This window comes from Nuphar pumila, chromosome 13 (assembly GCF_984573655.1).
Source record: "Nuphar pumila chromosome 13, dmNupPumi1.hap1.1, whole genome shotgun sequence".
Classification (NCBI taxonomy): domain Eukaryota; kingdom Viridiplantae; phylum Streptophyta; class Magnoliopsida; order Nymphaeales; family Nymphaeaceae; genus Nuphar; species Nuphar pumila.
The window spans coordinates 74,998,166-75,020,598 of NC_143261.1; the positions used below are offsets into that span (position 1 = coordinate 74,998,166).

Below are 22,433 nucleotides of genomic sequence, written 5' to 3' on the forward strand. Positions count from 1 at the left end.
CCATGGGGATGGACCGGAGATGGAGGTTAGCTTTTTGAGACGGGGCGAGGGTGGAGACCTTGTCCCTCACCCCCACCCGGGTCCACTGCCATCCCTTATCCATCCCTGTTTCATATCCTCAGTCCCCGGTCCAAACGGGTCAAGGTGGGGGTGGGCTCCGTTTTTCCTTTATTCATTGTCATCCCTTAAGAAGGATTGGGAACGGAGTGGGGGGCAAGGCGGGGGATCGGAATAGGGCATGGTGGGAGAAAGCATAAGTCGATCCCTGCCTCGATCCCACATGAGTTTTGATTTTAACCTCTATCCTCATTCCTCACTTTCATCCTGTTCCCCCGGTCCACTGCCATCCCTACTAACAAACCTAACAATCCGCCACCGATTCATATTGTATTATCCCAAAATCAATTTGCTAAGTAATAAGTACCCACAACTGGGTTTTTAACATTTTAACAAAATTTTAAAACATTTTCATATTTTTTTTTATTTTAATGATTTTTTAACACTAAAAAGCTAAAAGATGGCCAGCTCAGCTCAATTGGGTTCGATCTGAATCAATTTGACAACTTTGTTAGATGGTGACCTAGCCTCGAAACTCTAGATTGCAGAAAACGATTAAATTATGCCCACTCATACTAAATGAAAAAAAAACATGAAATAATGAAAAATATTAATTGAATTACAAAAATTTTAAAAAATAATAAAAGTCGATCCTCTCTCAGAATCCTCCATAACAAATATTTATAGTCATCAAGAAACCTTAATATTACTCTTGCATCTCAACTAAATCCTAATATAAAAATAAAATTCAAAAAGTCTAAACCAAACTAAAAATCAAAAGCATCCTTTAAATCCAAACTCCATCAGCATTTTTTCTTTTCTTTATGTTTTTCTTGCAATTCGACTGAGCTGATTCACGGGTGCATCAGATGGATACAACTTTGCAGCTGTGTTTTTTAAACTAAGTCATGCAGGGGATCATGAGAAACTAGAACATGTAAACCAGCAAAAATAAGTAAACTAGTATAAACTGAGATTTTCTTAATTTTTTTTGTTGTTGTAAATCTAACTCTGCATATGCATTCAGGGTAGTCCATTTGCTTGGAGGCGACTATTAGATCATGGTAATCAAATCAAGAAATGTGATTTTATATGTTTGAATATTTATGAAAATTCTGAATCATCAATTTTCAAGCTTTAAAAGATCCATTTTATACATTGTAATAAGATGATATAAGAGTCTTATAATTTATTCTATAAAACAAGCATCTAGATCGCATCGATACCATAAAATTTCATAAAAAAAAATTAAAAAAATCCCATGAAACATATTTCAGTTACTCCTACGTAGACAATAGCAAATATTTTATTCTTTAAACCGCTTGTCTGGTAAGAGCAGGTAGTGTTCGTCACCTTGTGTTGGGACTTTGCAGGTTCAAAACCCAATGGTACAGGGGTCTCTTTTTAACTCAGCCTGTCTTTAAAAAAAAAATTTTATTCTTTATTAAAAAAGTCCGTGTCTACTTCGGTAATTTCACGCGAGGTTCAGGTCCAGCCTCCGCCTTCTCTTAATTTCTACAGTGAGGGACGTCACGGCATCAACGAAAAACGACAGGGAGGACGAAAAAAGCCCTCGCTTTTTTCAAGTGGGAAGACTCTTCTCTTAGACTCCCTTCTTCCTCCTCCTCTCTGGCTTCCCTTTCTTTCTTCTTTCCTTCCTTCCATCTGAACTCTCTCTCTCTCTTTTTGTTTCTTTTCTCCACCGATTTTCTCCCCCCTTTTGCTTTCCTTTCCCGGGAAAAGACGAGAGCGTGACCGCCGAAAGGCGAAGGAGCTCCTCTTTTTCTCCTCATTTGTTGACAAGAAATCGTGAATTCCTACTCCCTGTTTGCTAAATTAGGGTTTCGTTTTCGTATCGGTAAATTAGGGTTTTGGTATTTTTCTCTGTCTCCCTTTTCCGTTATTTGACATCTAAAATTCGCGTTTGGATTCGTATCTTTGCGAATTACCGTCACTGGTTCGTAATATGAAGGGAACTCTGTCGCGTTTTTGTGCTTTGGTGTCGGATTAGGTTTTTCCGTTCGTTTCTGGATCGCTGCTGTAGTGGTTCGTGCTTTCAGTTTTGTTTCCTGGCTTTCGAATTCTGGCGTCTGTTTCTCTGAATCTCGGTTGGAAAAGATTGTGTGTTGTAAAGTGAGCTTCAAAGTTGGTTTCGCTTTGAACCTTTTGGAGGCTTCTGTCTTATTTTGTTTTCTTGTTATTTCTTTCACTGGATTGATGTTAAAACCCGTTTGTTTCTTCTTGCTTTTGAGAAATCATTCTTTCCGGTATCATCCTTATGTTAGTTGAATCCGTCTAGGGATTCTGTTTTCTTTCCTTCCCACTCCTTCTATCCCTTTTGTCTCTTTTTTTTCTTTTCTTTTAAATAGTTTTAGTTTATTGCTTATGGCTAATCGGGCGATTTATTTAGAGGAGTTGCCCGCTCATTTACTTCTAGAGATCTTGAATTCGGGCCGCCTCCGAGCTGCTGATCTTGCCCGCTTGGAAGCCTCCTGCCGGACTTTCAGAGGCTGCCAAGGACTCGTTTTCCCACACAAATTCGGCTCTTTGGTCGAATTTGCTGCCTTTCATCTATGCCGTGCATGTCCGATGTTCCGGGTTTTGCCTTTGACATTGCGGAGTGAGCTTCTCGATCGCTGTGGTGGGAAGTGGAAGCTCGTGTTAAGATTTCTGCAGTCGGTTGATCAGGCATTTAGCACAGTCGAGACACCATCAGGCAGTGTACTACTTCTGTTTGTCCCTTTCCAAGTGTTTCATCCAAATTTTTTAATGTGGCTTGCGATAGTGCTCATGCTTGCTGATTTGGTACAGTGTACTCTTTTTATAATTAATTCGTCTCATTTTTATAATTAATTTCACTCAATTTATTGTTGGGGATTTCTATATTTTTTTCTTTAGTCTCTTGCCACCCTAAGGATTGCCATCTAGAGTCTAGACACCATTTCACTTGACCTCTTAGTGCGCCTTTTTCAAGTCTTTATAGGTCTTCCAAGTAAATTATTTTTAGAAGACATTTGGCCTTATGGGTTATTCTGAACTTCCTCTAATGTATCTGCACCTTATTCTATCCTTTCTTCAAATGTCTGTAGTAGTATAATTGTATCGGTTCATGCATTCTTTTGATGGTATTTCAATCCAAGAGGCACTTGTTGATCCTTAGTTTTCTCTAGGTTGGACATCTTGGATCAATGTCTCTCAAAGCCATCAACATGGAACCCAGTTGTCGGAATTCACTCTATCACAACCTAAGAGGTCTTCTACAGTAATCATAACCTCCTCCACATTTCATATTTTCTGAATATATACTTCATGTGCTTCTCCTTGATAATTTCAATCCTCCCATTTGCTTTTTCTGTAGGCTGACCGAGCTCCACTATACAAATATGGTACATCATGTTATATGTACTGTTGCTGCCAGTTTGTATGGAGTCTAAGCCTGTGATGTAGCCTGCCTGTAAGTGAATAAATATTCGTTTATGTTCGTCCTTACACTCTTCATTGACATCGATAAGTCAGTGGAGAACTAGGAGAGCTTGCAAGAAGAAAAAAAGAAAGAATCATAAGTTCTTGCAAGATGCCCTTAAGCAAGGCTTGTTTGTAGCTGACAAGTTGGAAAGTTTGTATTATTTATTGGACTTATTGTAAATGCATATATATATATATATATATATATATATATATATATATATATATATATATATATATATATATATATATATATATATATAATGTGTGTGTGTGTGTGCACGAGTTCCTTGTCCCTTGTACATTTATGTGTACATGTATGCATGAGTGGATATCTAAGCATCACAGAACAACTCTTGGCATGTTAGTGGGCTCGATACTTTTAGCATTTATAATTGTTTTTTGATGGATGCTGATGGAGAAAGCACTTTTTCCTGACAGTTTCAGGTCACTACAGGAAGATACCACACACTTTTAGTGGATGACTCATCAGCATATTCTTGTGGATCTAGTTTGTGTGGAGTTCTTGGGCATGGTCCCAATACAACACAATGTGTTGCCTTTAGCCGCATTTCTTTTCCATTTGGATTGAGTGTGCTCCATGTTTCAGCATCTCATAATCATGCAGCTTTTGTCATGCACTCAGGAGAGGTTTGTGGTCTTTTTGCCTATTTTTTTTTAGTAGGATCCTTCTACTTATGATGACATTTTATCACACTCTTTCTTTTTACCTATATATTGTCTTAAGAGATATTTGCACCTTTCATATTAGGTATTTACTTGTGGAGATAATTCATCTTTTTGCTGTGGGCATGGAGAAGTGGGTCATTCCATTTACAGACCTAGGCAAGTTGAGGCATTGAAAGAGATTCCTTGCAAGCAGGTAAAATTTGTGTTCCATTAAAGTTGTCAATGGACTACACTGACACTGTAGTCATCGTGCTAGTGCCCTATAGCATCCACACAATGATCAAGTGAAGCTTCATTAGATTCAGAAAATTGAAGTCAGAATTACTGAACTTCACCATTTTAATAACGGGAAATTTGAAATAAAAAACCTAAATTTTTGGTGATAATAAAAAACACACCCGAGTTTTCATTATTCTTAAAAACACACCTAAACTTTTTCATAGTTAATAAAAATACCCAGGGTTTACTTCCGTTGGAGTTGCTGTTAAAAGTGTGCTATAATTACCAAAAGTTAGTTGTGTTATTTTATTATTGCCAAAACTTTAGGCGAGTTTTTGAAAATTTCTTTTTAATAACATGCCTTGTATTTTACTTGTCTAAATTTCAATTTTTGCATATCTTCGCAAGTGACCTACAAATTGGCACTAGATGTCAGTTAAGAACAATGACATTCAGTATGGGAATTTTCAGCATAAACAACTTTATATTTAGCATTTTAGTTATCAAATGAGTGAACTATGTTTTTTGGGTAAAAACACGTTTGTAACTTGTGATCTGAATTATTAACCATCCCTTGACCTTTACTTAATCTTTGGGAACAACCTTTATTTTGTCTTAATAACAGGGTTCATCACATTTTTCAATTAACAAGGGTGGTTGAAATTGCTAGCTTTTACCCTTTTAAGCTCTAGAAAATCTAAAAGTATAATGCAAATGTATACTTGAGTTGTAATATCATCTTGACAATGTATAGTATATCATACTTCCACATCTGTGCATGAACTTGTGAATAAATTGCTTCTGTCATATTTACTATATGGTTTGAGGTTATCATAATACTATTGAATAAGTCATGCATCCATTTTCCATGAAATTGTAAACACAACGTTTTTTTAAAAAATTATCTATAATCGTCTTTCAGCTGGAGTTGCACTACCATCAGGTGTCTGCCTGGGTCTGTAACGTTTGTAGTAGAATGGGAGAGGGGATAGGGGGACTGGAGAAAAGCGATTCAAGAGAGGTGTTCTCCACAGTTTTTTCTTCTTGTGGTGGTGGAGGAACATGAGAAAAAGGAGTTGGAAGAAAAAGAATTAGACCAAACAAAAGGAATCCTGTGACTTAAAGTTGACGTGAGCAACACAAATGTAGAGCAAGGGGAGTCAAAGTTGATTTTGTACTAGAGGATGAGATAGGCGATAGCAGGAAAGGAAAAAATGGAGTTAGGAAAGGTGGTTCTCTGCAGCTTTATTCCTGAGGTGCATGACAGTAAAAAAATAAAAATAAAAACAATTGTGCAAAGATGTTAGTAGTTAGAATAAAATGGAATATGAGGTTGCAAATTTAATAAAAGGCAGATGCATAAGAGTTTGTGGTAAAAAACACTGGTAATACAATGGGATATGTTACCTGGACTAGATGCCTGCCAGATATATCGGTGTCGGACATGGCTGGACTAAGGCCATGGACACAGCTGGACACACTAGTAACACACAGGTTCTTCAGGTGCAAGTGTCCAAAAAAGTGGACATGTGTGTCATGTGTCTTAATAATTTTAGATGTCTTGGACACAAAGTGTCCAACTTAGGGCATGAATTGTTCAGTCTTTGACACGAAGTGCCTAGTTTAGGACATAAAGTGTCTAATGTGGAACACAATGTGTCAGGTGCCTGGGGCGCAAAGTGTTTAGTCTTTGACACAAAGTGCCTAGTCTGGGACACAAAGTGACTAATCTTAAACACAAATTCTCCAATTTATGATACATTTAGGGGTCTTGTATATGAATATCTGGTTTAGGTTAAGAAGTGTCCAATGTCTTGGACATGAAGTGTCCAATGTGTTGGGCAAAGTATCCAATGTTGTAGTTACATGTTCATATTTCATGTAAGTCATCAATAATCAAAATTTAACAAAAAAAGGATGTGCATTTTATAATTGATTTTAACACTCATTTTTTGTAGGGTATAGCTTTTTACTTCTCTCTCTCTCTCTCTTTATATATATATATATGCTACAAAAAACACTGTTTTTCACATTTTTTCTCTTTTTTTTTGCAGTTGTAAACTTATAGATGTGATCTACATAGTTTCTTTCATAGAAAACACGTTTTGGATCATGTTTTTGTTGCAAGTAAGTTGGTTTTCCAAGGGCTTCAAAAATCAACAGCCCACAATGTGCCAAAACTTCAAGACCAAAAAATCATACTTTTACATAGGAAAAGGGATGATCCAAAGTTCAATCCCTAGAAAATACACCAGGGGAACACAACTATAAGGTCGGATTGAGTGGATACAATTTGCACTTATGATTACAGTAGACAGTAGTGTGTGTGTGTGTGTAGATATAAATTTGCTACAGTCGTTTGTACATGCAATGTAGTAGCAAACTCCATTTTTTTTTTGGATTTACTTCACTTTCTTTCATAGATCTAACCATATATATGTGATCTATATAGTTTCTTTAGCAGAAATCAGGTCTTGTCTCGTGTTTTTTTGCAACATCTAAGTTGGTTTTCTAAGGGCTTCAAAATTCAACTGTCCACATTGTACCAAAATTTCATGACTAAAAAATCATATTTTTACATCGAAAAAAGATGATCCAAAGTGATCCCTAGCAAACAAATCGTGCTGGATGCATCTATGAGTTAGATTGAGGCGATACAACTTGCACCTATGATTTTCCAACAAGATTGTGTGTGTGTGTGTGTGTGTGTGTGTGTGTGTGTGTGTGTGTGTGTGTGTGTGTGTGTGTGTGATATCTAGTTTTTCAAGACCTGATGTGTCCAGCACTTCATGTTAGTGTCCAAGTAACATAGACAGTGGGTAACTATGAGAAAAATAAGATGGTTTGACTTTGAACAAGTATTTTGGAGAACTGAAATAACAATATATTGAGAGGCGACAGACTAGGAACTAATGGCAAAGAGGAGACCAACACGTACTTTTTTTGTAGGCCTCTCCATGAAAAAATATACTAACTGGGGTTTAATGTCAGTTAAGAAGTGAAGGTGATGGTTATTACAGTTCTTTTATTAGGTTACACTATGCAGTGACAAAGTTCATTTGATATGGTTTTTCTTGTCAAGTTTTTATTATGCCAAAAGTATGTTCATTGCATAGAGTTGGCTAAGTTGGGAAATTGTGTGCTGTAATTGCTTGAAAGTTAGTTGCCTTCTGGTCAGAATTTTTTCCTTTGAGAACATAAGGCTATAAGACAGTCTTCTCTTATATGTAAAAGAGTTGACACTTAGGTATTGCTAGACCTCATCTTCTTGGATGTTGTAGATATGGTTACACTTCATAACCTGTGAATTATATACACAAGGGTACATAGTGTTGTATACCTTCTTCTTATAATGAGAAGCAAATTTTGAATCGATCTTTTTTAACTTATTCGTTAAATGAATGACCTAAAAGACCTTTGTGTTTGATAAAACAATAAAAAGCCTATTTATGTTAAAAAAATATGAAAATGATTCATCATTTGTGGTTTATTTCCCAGCTCAATTAAAATAGGTGATTTGTGGTTCCCTTTCTATATCAAAATGATTTCCCAATTGTGCATATGCATTTTTTTAACAAAAATCCAAGTTCTGTATTCAACATCTCCTGTCATTGGAAGTGGGCTACCTTTAACATAAGGAACGTCCTTCGGAAGGATCTAGACTTTAGCTTCCAAAGCAGCTTTTGGGGGACAAATTTCTTGGATATCTAAAAGATACCAAATAAATACATGTGTCTGTGTGTGCTCATGTATGTTTTCTCTTCTCAAAATGATTTTAGCAAAGGAGCTTTTCCGCTTTAACATTTAGTTTATGAAAGAAAGCTGGTTATGGTTTCCGTCCTGAATAAATATAAAGAGTGCAATGTTTTGAGAGAAAGCAAGGCATGATATTTCTTTTTCTTTTTAAACATAAGGCTCTGTTTGGGAGCTGGGCATCAGAGGGAGTTTACAGAATTGAAAAAGCAAAAGCCCACAAATTCTAGAATTGGCAAATACTACCTCCTGGGTGCAAATAGAAAGGAGCAAATGCTGCAGGTACTTGCAATTTCTTGAATGTATTTTCAATTCCTTTCTCCAAAAAAATCATTGCTAAATTAGTTTGACGAAACTCTTACCCAATTCCTCAATTCCCACATCGAAAACTTTCTTAATTCCAGTGCTACTAGGGATTTGATTGCATTTTTATAAATTTGAATCAACGAGCAAAGAGAAAAACTTGATACTTTCACCGCATGAGCACAAAATAAATAAAAGTACCAAGACATCAACAGAAAAACAAGAAAAAGAGGGTGGAATGGCAAAGAGAGAAAGGTCATGTACTATGCTAGAAATTTTAGTTACACCTCACCAGCATATGCACGACAAATATAAATTGTACCCAATGTTCTAGGTAATGTCCATAGCTACTGAGCAAATTGTTTACCCCTTTTAGATGAAAGAGAAAGATCTGTTTGTGTTTTTTTCAATCATTGTGATGGACATGATCTTATCTTTTTCAGATAGCAACAGGCCTCAGTTTTACTGTGATGCTTACCAGGCAAGGTCAAGTATACACATGTGGAAGTAACTCTCATGGCCAACTTGGTCATGGAGACACTATAGACAGGCCAGCTCCAAAGAATGTGGAGTTGTTTGATAATCTTGGTTCTGTAGTTCAAGTTGCTGCTGGAACAAGTTACACCCTTGCTGTTACGGAAGATGGTGTTGTTTATTCGTTTGGATATGGCTCCAGTTTTTGCCTTGGCCATGGGGACCAACATAATGAGCTTCAACCAAGAGCTATCGATTCTTTTAAGAAAAAAAGCGTTCATGTACTCCGTGTTTCAGCTGGTGATGAGCATGCTGTTGCACTTGACTCCAACGGATATGTTAGTTCCTTGACTATACCATCTTGAAAATATAATCTTAACCTATGTCACATGGACTCGGCCAACTGGGTGTCGCACCCGCGTTGATGCGACGCGGGTGCACGTGTGGCACCTGGTGCGGTCAACCTGACCTGGGTGCGTTGACCGCACCCAGGGTCATTTATGTCCAACTTTTGGACTTTATATATATATATATATATATATATATATATATATATATATATATATATATATATATTTGCCGCACCCCCACACCCAAGTTTTTTGAAAGTGCCGCACCCCCACCCCCACCCCCACCCCGCACCCATGTGACATAGATCTTGACACAGGCATATCATCTCATATTATGATAATTAACTCTCAAGCATGCATTCGGTCCTTGCAGTCTGAGGCTTAGCCATCTATCTTCAAAACTTTTAGACCTGTTGCCTAAGATCAAAGTCAGGGTCTTTCATCTGATAATTCAGCCTTATGTTTTTCCTTGAAATGGTGCTTGCAGGTGTATACATGGGGCAAAGGCTACTGTGGAGCGCTTGGCCAAGGCGATGAAATTGATAAGACTACTCCAAAGTTGCTGACAAGCCTCCGTGACTACCGTGTGGTGCAGGTTAGCTGTAGTTATGATTCTTTTTCCAGCTTATAGTTTACTTCTATGCTCATCTATGTCTATTTTTGGTATTTTCATAGGTTAAACTGTAGAGACACGAGTCACAAACATTGGCAATATTTTTGAAATTATTGTGATTTTGTCATGGTATTTTCAAAAGCAAAAGTAACTGTAAAAATATGACATTTTTAGAATTTTCAAAATGTTGCAAATTTATTGGGATATTAGTGCTATATTAACACTTTTTAAAATTTTCTAGTTTTATCATTACATACAAAGCACCACATTTCACAAATTTTTGCTATGTGCATATTCATATTGTTATTCTTTTTTAATCTCTTTTCTCTTGTTCTAAGCACCTTGGTATATCTTAATCAATCTAGAAGTACTGTTAAGCAAATTAACAATAAAATGCACCACCAATTTTGTTGATGTAAGCAATTTCTTAGTAACCACCTAACACTTTAATATGACTAGGTTTTAGCTGGATTCCATGTTATAGTGTTTGGTCCAGTTGTTTCTTAGCAATGATACTTTGCCAAAGATATACACGTTACCAATTGCTTAGAGTGCAATGGGGTTTTCCTAGTGAGGGTCATGTCAAAGTTTTTTTTTATGGTCTTTTTGGTTTTTTTATAGTCGAGGGTCATGTCAAAGACACCAGTTGCAGATCCTTCGATTTCTTTTCTCCTATCTATCATTGGTTGCTTGTGCTATTTACATGGCCCCCGGATCTTTGGGGGCCTTTCTTCCCAAAGTAAAAAGGCATCTGGCCATTTGAAGGGACATGGAGAGAGGAGGGGGGTGGGGTGGGGCTGAAAAGAGTTATAATAAAAGAACCTAAAGACCATATATAGGTGTTTGCTCACGTCTTTAATATATTCAAGAACATGATTCAAAGAAATTCTGACCATTGGTAGGTAGATTCTGTAACAGCTATATTGGCTAATAGACAGCAAAAGAAAGTTAAGTTGCTAACTGCTGCCGACTATATGAGGCTCTTGAAGGCACCGTTTGGGGTACCCGAGCTTTCTAGAAGCATGTGCAAGTCATGCTCTTCTGTGAGGGTGAGGTAACCCAAAGACTCATCCACCATTCACATTGCAGACTGCAACAAACTTCCTTGCATGAAATGGAATTGCTTATAATATCTGGTCCAACAATACAACTTGTAACTTCGTTCACAAGCCTTGGACACACTGCCAAGATTCAGTTTAAGGATGACTCCATATTTAGTTTTGGTCCTAGAAATTTTATGAGCCTGCTGCTGCTCCTTGGTTTACTTTGTGACTAGGTCTAAGTTTCTTGGTTTTAAGATGGACTGCATGGCTGTGGGGCCTTCTCGTCTATTCCTGTAGGAAGGAAAGAGTGCTTAATTGGTCTTGTCATCCGGCTAAGCAGATTCTAAAAGCCAAAGAAATGCTATTTTGATGCATCACTTGTTTCTGTCCATATTTTTATTTTGTTTGCTTGTATTTTCATGTTTAAACAGAATTGCTTGGATAAATTTTTAGGTTCTAATGATCTTGGTTCCACTCGGTTAGTCATGCAGCTTGCTGCGGTTGATCAGACTGCCCAAGTCAGGATGACTTTGATATTGAACTTTGACCAAGTCGAATCATTGTTCAGGCTTTGAGCTGAGCGGTTGAGCTTCATATGCTATATATGACTAAAGGTGCCTAGTAAATATTTGGTTCTTCACAAACTCTCCTGCTTTCTGTGCAGGTCTGTGCTAGGAAGAGGAAAACGTTTGTTCTGGTAGATGATGGTTCAGTGTATGCGTTTGGATGGATGGGATTCGGAAGCTTGGGGTTTTCTGACAGGGGAAGCTCTGACAAAGTTGTGAAGCCGCGAGTTCTTCACACATTAAAAGGGCACCATGTATCACAAGTTAGCACAGGGCTGTACCATACTGTGGTTGTTACAGACCGTGGCCTCCTTTTTGGGTTTGGGGATAACGAAAGAGCACAACTTGGGCATGATTCCCTGAGAGGATGCCCTGAACCAACTGAAATGGCAACACGGTGGATGATGGCTGAGACCAATCCTGTTGAATGTGCGTAAGCTCTGCTATCTAACTGATTCTATCTACCCCCAATTATGTCAAGTAGTTCTGTACTATATGCCAAAAACTCACTGTTTGAACGTCATTTGATGTGTGTAGAAATCTAGATTCAGAACCTGGCGGTGAATGGATCTGTAAGGTTGTTAGTGTTTTAACTGTTGTATTGGCACATTTTTGTTTTAGTTTTTTATTTTGTGAGAAATCTTGTAGCATTGCTTGCCAATAGCAAGAGCGTTGGTATGGAATTGGAGTTTTGACTTGGGCTTTTGTTACACTCCCGCCCAATCGAAGCCTCTTTTCTTTGTAAGGGCCACTTTGGAGGGAAAGTACTTTCCCATGGAGGGACGTATGAACCCATTTTGACTGGAAAGCTGTTTTTTGCATTTATTATGTAGGTCCCACCATATATTTTCCGTTTTGTCCCTCTGCATAAATTCCACCCCCTCCCATTAGAGAGGGGAATACACGATGACCTCCATCTTGTGTTTGTTTGCCTCACATTTTCACCTCGCTCGATTTTATTCTGATTTGATTTTCTTTTATGGTCTCACTTTTTAGGGCACGTTTGCATGCCACAAGATGGGTGGGGTTTCTGCAGAAACACACGCCTCATGCCAACACAAACATCGGCTCCTCTTTTCCCATAGAAAGAGGAGCCCATTTTCAACTATACCCCCCCTCATTCTGCAGTAACCCTTTCCAGTGGGGGTGTCTGATTTGTTTACTATTAAAGGGAACTCTGTGCAGAAGGGTGGTGCAGAGTTTCCTTCTATAAGTTTGGAAGCAAGAAAAATTCTCTTAGAAAAAAAAAATTGTGAGAAGTTTTGATATGGTAACTTTTCATTATAACTTTTCGCTTGTTTGTGTAGCATGAGAAAAACATAATGAGAAGATGTGAAAATGAGGGCTGAGAGAGGGTGATGATGATGGAAGATGGATGGTGATGATGATCATAAAGTATCTTTCTCTTAAACACAAAGTCTGAGAGTTTTTTTTCCTTCATAAAAAGGAAAATAGGTCAAAAGTCGGGTGGTTAAGTGGTGTTGCAGCTACATCAAATTCATTTTTGCCTGGTCCGACAGAAGTCCCTTGTTTTTGCTCCATTCACACCTTATACATGCTGTATTCTACACAAACTTTGGCAGACAGTTGATTGGTGTTGGTTTTGAGGTGTTGAAAGGTGATCAAGCAAAAGGCCTTTCAAAACCTTCTTGATCGGCTGTTCCTCTTCCATTTTACTTTACTGTTGGAGATCTATCAGTATCTTCTTCCCCCATTCATGTTAGAATAAGGGTTTTCCCTAACAATTTTCTTGTAATAATCTTGATTTTGTTGCCTAATACTAGACCTTGTAAACCATTGCTAGAATTGATCGAGAGAGGGGTGTGGGATAACGTGGCCTTGACTTGCCACATGGGACATGAGACCCACGTAGAGTTTCTTTTCTGTTTCCAAATAAACCCCAACATATTTGGGTTTTCTTCTTTGTTTTAAAAACTGACATATGAAAGTATATCGGGAACTCACAGAAGTGGTGCTAATTGAAAACTTATATGAAAGGGTGGTTCCCAGGTGAGATCTTTAAGTGAAGTAACAACTTGTTCTGATTGTAATCATAAAAGAGAGAAAGTGGTGCAAACTTCGATGGGTCAAGGTAATCTACATTGGCGGCATATTAGTGCATTTTTTCTTGTTTTTGAGAGACTTGTAATATCATGTACTTGTCAGTTTTAATAAAGATTTCTTTTCTACTCCCTTCATTGCCATAAACAATTTTCTTTACTCAAGTGTGGGGTAGGGGTATTTGTAAATGTTCTAATGTTAGGGTTGGTTTTGTTAATATATAACCATGGTCAATGCTTAACCGTGGTTGGCTTGCAAACCTGTGCAAAAGGCCGTGAAGCAATTTGCCAAATGTGACAAGGCAGGGACTACTTCGCCATAACAAAAACCTTTTTATGCAACTCTCTCTCCTGCGAGCTCTCACCGGCAGCACGGATCAAACTCTCCGGCGTCCGGCAAGCCCCTCGCTCCCCGTCTCCTCTCTCTTTCTCCACCGCCGAGACAGTAGCCCCTCCGTTCGGGCGTCTCAGTGATTCCGGTGACACCGGCCCCCTTAATTCCGGCGATCACCCCTTGATTGACTGTGTTTTGTGCCCCTTTATGTGGTAAAAAAAAAATCTGAACCCTAAACATTTGCTGCATGTGGAACCCCTACCGTTCTTTGCTGAAGATCGTTGATAATTTGTTTTTGTGATTCGTGTCTCCTAAACTTAGGTTCTGTAAGATTGACAATTGTTTACGGGTTTAGTACTTGTCTTTTTCGTTTCTCTCTTGTTACTGTGGAAAATCTCAGATTTTGTGTAAGATTTCTTTCCTCTGTTGATGAATACACGATTGTTTTATTCTGTTTGGGGTTTGGGGAAACTTGGTGAACATTGATTCCGTACGGATGTGATCTACATGCTTTGTTTTATAAGGACCAGCCTTTGAATCATCCGATTATGATGCGTAAACAAGATTTTTGATGCTTTAAAATCAACAGCTAATCTTCACAAGTATTCAATCATTCAGAAATTGTATTTTTTCATCGAAAACACATGATCCAGCAGTTGATTCCTGGAAAATTCACCATGTCAAACACGTCTACATGGTTGGAAATCCCCGGTTCACACGGTGGCTCTCATATATGCAAGGAGGATATAGCCGTAGTAGGGTATGAACCGAGAACCTTCAATATGAGGCTGCAACCTTACCATCCAACTATTTCATTCCATCCCTTTCTTGTTTAGCTACTGAGTGATAGCCCCAATATGATATGATCCAAGAACCTTCAATTTTGCTTTGTACACAGTTTGATCTATAAAATTAAATCAATTTTAAGACTTTGATTTGCAATTTAAAATTTAGATGTATAGCATAGCGTATCCAATCCTTTTAAACTAGGGTTTGTCAACGGGTCAAGTACCCGACCCATTAGGGTATTACCCAAACCCTCCCAGATAACAAATTGTTAGGTTCAGGTTTTGCTAGGTCACAAAAATGAAACTCCAAACTCGGATTTGCATAATTTCTTATGTCATATGACTTCTCCAAACACTACAAAAGCTGCTAAGTAGTAGATTCTGTTAAAATGTGTATATACACATAAATATAATTATATATAATATAATATATTTTAATATATATATATATATATATATATTTCTTTATTTTTTGTATTTTAGGGTTGTCTAGTTCATATTGAACTAGACTCAAAACTAGTCAAAGATTTGACTAGTTTTGAATAGCCATTGGAGCTAGTCCAACGACTACAAATAGAGCCGTTGGACTAGCTCCAACGACTCTCTTGAGTCCTCTAAAAGCTCTTCTCTCTCTGCCTCTCTCAATGTATATCAATAGGGATTACTCCCCTCTCCTTGTAACTATGCTTCTTAAGCATTTTATGTTAACAAAATAAAGTTTATTATTTTTCTTTTGAGTTCTCTTATTTATGCCCTTTTGTGGGTTATGATTAAAGTATTTTTAATAGACACTTATTGCAAGCATTTGTGCTTTCGTGGAAGATCCTCATTTTTTTACATGGTATAAGAGCTTGAAAGCTTTTAGATCTTAGAAAGTTGTCATCTCGTTTTCCATGCCATTCTAGCAAAAAGTTGATTTGTCTCGTTGTTCGTGATTCAAGTGTTCGTGTTCCTACATAGTTGAAGAAAGAAGTGGTTTGAAGGATCGTTGACTACTCAAAGATCGTGATTGTGCTCTTTCATCTTCTTTCTCTCATTTTTTTTCTTTTTCTTCTCATATTCTCTCTTTCTACTTCACTCTTGTAAGAATCTATGATAATGATAAAGTCACAATCATGCCCGTAAAACTAAATGGTACCAATTATGTGATGTGGGCTTCAATTATGAAGCACCACATTTGGGGGAAGGGGTTGTGGGGATTAATAGATGGTTCTGATTTGAAACCAAAATTAATTCTCACAAAGATTGAAAATGAGAAAGAGATACCTCTCACGGAAGGAGAGAAAACTAAGACATTAGCTACATATGAGAAAAAGTGAAAAGAATGAAGGATGGGGCATGCCAAGAGCTAATTAATAAAGTAGATATCAAGAAATGCTTTTGTAACGCCCCAAAATTTCGAACCTTATAAATTCCTTGAAATAGTTGGAAAATTCCTTTTCTTTACAGAGTTTATTTCTAAATCAGCGGAAACGATTTTTTTAAAAGAAAAAGGACAGGTTTAACAACTTTGGGCACGTTAGCGAGAAAACAAAGATTTACCATGGACGATCTGCAATAATACTTAGGAAACCATTCCTTCTATTTAAAGAGAGTATCAAGTTTGTACAAAATTTGGGTTTCCACAAGGGAAAACCGTATCAAAAACCAAAAATGTCCAGGAGAAGCACTACGAGCAGAAACAGTGGATCCTTAAATCATCTCGCAGTCTCCATCGCTTAATGCACCTAATCGTCACCTGTACCCATGAGATGGGTTAGTTTTGCGAAAAACTAGCAGGAGAGTACAAAGACAGAAAGAACTAAATTAGGCATAGATAATTTATGCAGCAGGTAGTAACGAGCAAACTAAGCAGATAGACTGGAGGAATAAGCTAAATACAACAAACTGAAAAGGGTGTGCATGCTCATTTTAGTTATTACTTGATAACCGGTCATGCGGGTACATACATGGCACGTGAGTCGAGACAGTCGAGTCTAAACCGAGTGTTCATTATGTTAAGTATTTTAATATACCTCGGTTGTTTGACTGAATCCTATTCCTATGGAGACGACCGATGGTCGAGAGAGTAAGTCCCCAAGGCCTGATAGGGATGCATCCAACTTCTGCAGAAGTGTTAGGCTAACTTATGTAGCCCCTATACCTCCCCTAACCTCCGATGACTGGGGAAAAACGGGTCTTTTGCCCTTTTTGAAAGCCATAAATGGACTGTCCATCGGAGTTGGTACCCTTCGTCCTCTCTCTTGACGAAGCAAGGTTGAATTGAGCGCGACGGGGTTTCTTAGCCGTTGCCTCATTCTTCATGCTCTGGTCCATTAGACCGAAACGAGCATCATGCCTATGAAGGCGATCTCACTCTTATATGTGTTTTCAACAACTTGCACTAAGCATTAATTGAGGTCATAAGACTCTCTCATCCAATCGTCGTAGTACTATCATGTCTCGCATGTTTAAGAAGTACACTTACGAGAAAAGGAATACAGGTCCTTAATAGGAGCCTCGGGAGTGTGTTTCGCAAAGATATAATGTTTTTAAAAACTATTTTAACATATCAAATCTTTCGAAACCACACACAATCTTGCCAACATAAGGCATGTGATTTTCTCGAATCTGACATCCGATGAAGCAGTGTCTGGGTGCTATGTAAGTCACGACATTGGTTTTGGTAAATGGGTTCCACAAAGGAACCTATCACCCAACAACTTGGTCTTGCCCCAGATCAAGGGTTTTCCCAAAACATATCGGGTGGAAAGAGGAATAGGTATTCCTCTCGAATACACTGAGTCTATGGCAAGGAAAAGAAACAAAAGATAATAATTCGAAAAGGAAGTGCCTGGGCGCGAAATGCGACGGCAAACAGGGACTGCGAAAGAAAGGGACAAGGATCGCGAAACCGCGTCCTTTAATTAAAAGACAGTAAGTAGTAACTATGAAAGCAAAAGCCTGGGCGCAAAGCGCGACGGCAACAGAAACAGAAAGTGCGTAAGCAAAGGACAAGGACCGCGAAACCGCGTCCTTGAATTAAAAGACAATAAGCAGTAAATACGAAAGTAAAAGCCTTGGCGCAAAGCGCGACGGCAAACTGAAATGCGAAAGCAAAGGACAAGGATCGCGAAATCGCGTCCTTGATTTAAAAGTGTACTTATATACATATAAGTATATAAATATATCATTAAGTCCTTTCGATCATCAATTATTTAAGCTTGATTTAATTATTTAAGTCCTTGTGCAACTTCTCCTACCTTGGAGTATTTCGAGAATGAAGCCGTCTACGAACGTAAGTGATCGTCGGTTTAGTTCGCGGGGCGCGAACGGGCTCCGTTGCGTAACACTGCAAAAGTACGTAGTTTAGCATGTATAGAATGAATATAGGTAGGGAGAAAGCTCGGTTTCTCCGCAATTCAATGCAGGGGTCATCGGCCCCTACTGTTACGAAAGAGAATGGGGTAGGGTCCAATGACCCATGCCATTTAAAGGAGATGGGTGCAGGGGCCATCGGCCCCTGCCAGATATCTAAAGGAGGGCAGGGGCCATCGGCCCCTGCCGTGATAATATTAAGAGGGGCAGGGGCCTTTGGCCCCTGCTAAGTCTTCAAAAGGAGGGGCAAGGGCCTTTGAGGCCCTTGTTGGGTTTTTAAAAGGAGGGGCAGGAGCCTTCGGCTCCTGCCAGCCTTCTTAAAAGAAAGGGGCAGGCGCCGAAGGCCCCTGCCAAGGGAATGCATAGGGGGAGAGTGCAGGGGCCAAAGGCCCCTGCCGAGCCCTTGCTCGCCAGAAAAAGAGACAAGGGCTAACCCCCTGCCTCTGGCCCTTGTCGGTTAAAAGAGGGGCAGGGGCCAAATGGCCCCTGCTGGGTTTTTTTTCCAAAAGAAGGGAGGCAGGAGCTAAAGTGGCTCTTGCTTCCCTTTTAAGGAGAAGAGTAGGGGCGATCGACCCCTACCAAAAGAGAAGGGCAGGGGCCTATCGGCCCCTGTCAGAAGAGAAAGGAGAGAGTGCAGGGGCCAATGGCCCCTGTCATTCGTGGAGAAAAAGGGGGGGGGGGGGGGCAGGGGCCATTGGCCCCTGCGGGATTGAAAAAAAAAGGGGGGCAGGGGCAGGGGTAGCAGGGCCCTTTGGCCCCTGCCTGCCGTAACAGGAGAGGAGACAGCGAAGGAGGGGGCTCACCTGCGGCTGCCAGAGAGAAGGGAGGACGCCGGGGAGGTGGTTGCCGAGGAGGGAGCTCGCCGGAGAGCGGGACGTGGTGCCATGAAGGGGAGTTGGCCGGCGATGCAAAGAGAGAGAGACATGAGGTGGAGTCTGGGGGAGAGAGAGGGCAGAGAGGAGAGAGACGAGAGATGAGAGAGAGAATCGGGGGTCGGGGGAGGCTCGTAGGCCCTCCCCTCTCCCCTCTCGTCTTTTAATAGGGAGGGGGCGCACACAGGGCCCGCCCCCTATGTCGCCGGAGAGGCCCCCTGCCGTGGGCTGCCAGTCCCCTTGAAAAAGGGTTTTCGAGGGGCTGGCACGGGTTGGATCCGGGTCGGGTCTGGACCCGATCCGGGTCCGATCTTTTTAAAAAAAAAATTTAACTGGTTTTTACATCCAACCCTCCTTAAAATAATTTCGTCCTTGAAATTAAATTGAACTTAATGATCAAGGTACAAGTCAGGGTATTTCTCCCTAATAGCAGAGTCAGGATCCCAAGTACATTCCTCTATTCCATGGTGCTTCCAACGCACCTTTACAAGCGATATTGTCTTAGATCGAAGCACTTGATCTCGACGATCTCGACTGGTCTTTCCTCAAAAGACAAATCCTTCTGAATGTCTACATCATCATAATGGATGATGTGCGATGGGTCGTGAACGTATTTCCGAAGCATGGATACGTGAAAAACATTATGGATCTGAGCGTACTGAGGAGGTAAAGCCACACGATAAGCTGCTTCACTGATCCGTTCTAGGATCTCGAACGGTCCGACAAATCTAGGGCTTAGCTTTCCCTTTTTTCCAAAACGAAATACGGTCTTTGTGGGAGATATCTTAACAAAAACCATATCTCCTGTCGAGAAGGTGAGCTCTCGACGACGACGATCTGCGTAACTTTTCTGCCGACTCTGTGCAGTACGGAGTCGCTCTCGTATCATCTGCACCTGCTGAGTGTAGTGTTGTAGCACTACAGGAGATTCCATCCTTCGCTCGCCAACCTCGTCCCAGTAGCGAGGCGAACGTCAGGGCTTTCCATACAAGGCCTCGTAAGGGGCCATCCCGATGCTAGCATGATAACTGTTGTTGTACGTGAATTCGGCCAGACTGGTATGAGAATCCCATTCTCCCTTCCAGTCCATCATGCACGCACGCAGCATGTCCTCCAAAGTCTGAATTGTGCGTTCAGACTGTCCATCTGTCTGAGGGTGAAATGCAGTACTGAACTTTAAATTCGTACCCAACGCGATTTGGAGTTGTCCCCAAAACCTCGAGGTAAACCTCGGATCACGATCGGAGATGATAGATACCGGAACACCGTGCAACCTCACAATCTCACGAATGTAGAGATCCGCCAAACTGTCTAAGGACTGACTAATACGGATAGGAAGGAAATGAGCCGATTTGGTGAGTCGATCAACGATCACCCAAATCACATCATTCTTTCTTCGTGTCCTTGGCAAACCGACGATAAAGTCCATAGTGATGTCTTCCCACTTCCATTGTGGGATGTCCATTTGCTGCATCACTCCGCCAGGTCGTTGATGCTCGATCTTAATCTGCTGGCAAGACAAACACTTAGAGATGTATTTGGCCACGTCTCGCTTCATTCCGCTCCACCAATATCTGCGTTGCAAGTCTTTGAACATCTTCGTGCCTCCCGGGTGAATCGTATATTTGGATTTATGGGCCTCTACGAGAATTTCGTCTCTCAAAACGGGATCATTTGGGACCCAAAGACGATTTTTGAGCCAAACGCTTCCATCGTCCTTAAGTCGGAAATGAGTATCGGTTTGCTGTGTACGAGCCTTCAGCTTCTCGTACTGTGCATCAGTCCTTTGCCCAGCAAGGATCTTGGCTAATAGCTCAGGTTGAGCTATCAGATTAGAAAGACTGATAGAATTTGATGAGACTGCAAACGGTTTCCATGAAACCAAATCCTCAATCAACTTCCAACCAACGTATAATAGGTTGACGGAAATGCTAGAAGCCTTACGGCTGAGAGCATCAGCTACCACATTCGCCTTTCCTGGATGGTAGGAAAGGGTGAAATCGTAATCCTTGAGAAATTCTAGCCACTGTCGTTGCCTCATATTAAGCTCCTTCTGTGAAAACAAATACTTGAGGCTCTTATGATCCGTAAAAGCCTCGAATTGTTCCCCGTACAAGTAGTGTCGTCAAATCTTTAATGCGAACACCACAGCCGCTAATTCCAAGTCATGAGTCGGATAATTCTTCTCATGAATCTTAAGTTGACGCGATGCGTAGGCGATTACCTTACCATTCTGCATAAGGACGCAGCCCAAGCCTGTCCCGGAAGCGTCAGTAAAAATCACGAAGCCGCCTTGTCCTGAAGGCAAGGCCAAGATAGGAGCGGTAGTAAGTCGTTCCTTCAGCGACTGAAAACTGTTTTCGCACGAATCGTCCCACACGAACTTAGCCTCCTTCTTTAGCAGCTTTGTCATAGGCAGAGAGATTTTGGAAAAGTCTTGGATAAATCTTTGATAATATCCAGCTAATCCAAGGAAACTTCTGATGTCACGAACATTCCTCGGTTGCTGCCAGCTTAGTACGGCCTCCACCTTTGCAGGATCTACGGATACGCCTTTCTCGGATATAACATGTCCCAAAAACATAACCTCCTTGAGCCAAAACTCGCTTTTAGAGAATTTAGCAAACAAACGCTCCTTTCGCAAGGTTTCCAAAATGATGATCAGGTGTTCGCGATGTTGATCCCAGGTCTCTGATTACATCAGGATGTCATCAATGAACACGATGACGAAGGTGTCTAAAAAGGGTTTAAACACACGGTTCATGAGGTCCATGAAGGCTGCAGGAGCGTTGGTGAGTCCGAAAGGCATGACAGTAAACTCGAAATGCCCATACCTGGTTCGAAAAGCTGTCTTGGAGATGTCATCTCCCTTAATTCTGAGTTGATAGTATCCTGATCTAAGGTCGATCTTTGAGAAAATCTTGGCATTCCGTAGTTGATCGAACAAATCTTCGATACGCGGTAACAGATATTTATTCTTTATCGTGGCCTGGTTGAGCATTCGATAGTCGATGCACAACCGCAATGATCCGTCCTTCTTTTTAACGAATAAAACAGGAGCTCCCCAAGGCGAGACACTGGGGCGAATGAATCCTAAATCCATCAACTCCTGTAGCTGCTTCTTGAGTTCCTCGAGCTCGGCTGGCGCCATACGGTATGGAGCTTTAGAAATTGGTGCAGTACCCGGTAACAATTCGATATTGAATTCAATCTCTCGTGGTGGGGGAAGTCCTGGCAGCTCCTCTGGGAAGACGTCTAGAAAATCCCGAACCACCTCCAGATCTCTAATCGAAACTAGCGTCGGCTCGGACTGGACGACACTGACTAAAAAGGCAGTGCATCCCCTTCTCAGGTAATGTTGTGCCTTTAGCGAAGAAATCATCTTGCTTGCACGGACCGCCTTCACGAACTTGAATTTCACCTTAGGCATCCCTGGTGGAGATAACACAATTTTGCTTTCATGGCAAAAGATTTTGGCATGGTACTTGT

General features: G+C 40.3%; 1 protein-coding gene across 1 annotated transcript; it reads left to right on the plus strand.

Annotated features, from left to right (window-relative positions):
* Positions 1–1,597: 1,597 nt before the first annotated feature.
* LOC149818734 (ultraviolet-B receptor UVR8-like) lies at positions 1,598–12,194 on the plus strand. The gene is made up of 6 exons (XM_089985684.1): positions 1,598–2,778; positions 3,964–4,173; positions 4,295–4,405; positions 8,931–9,299; positions 9,799–9,906; positions 11,632–12,194. Exons 1-6 carry the CDS (start codon positions 2,443–2,445, stop codon positions 11,968–11,970), a joined length of 1,473 nt encoding a protein of 490 aa, XP_089841810.1. The 5' UTR covers positions 1,598–2,442; the 3' UTR covers positions 11,971–12,194.
* Positions 12,195–22,433: the final 10,239 nt, after the last annotated feature.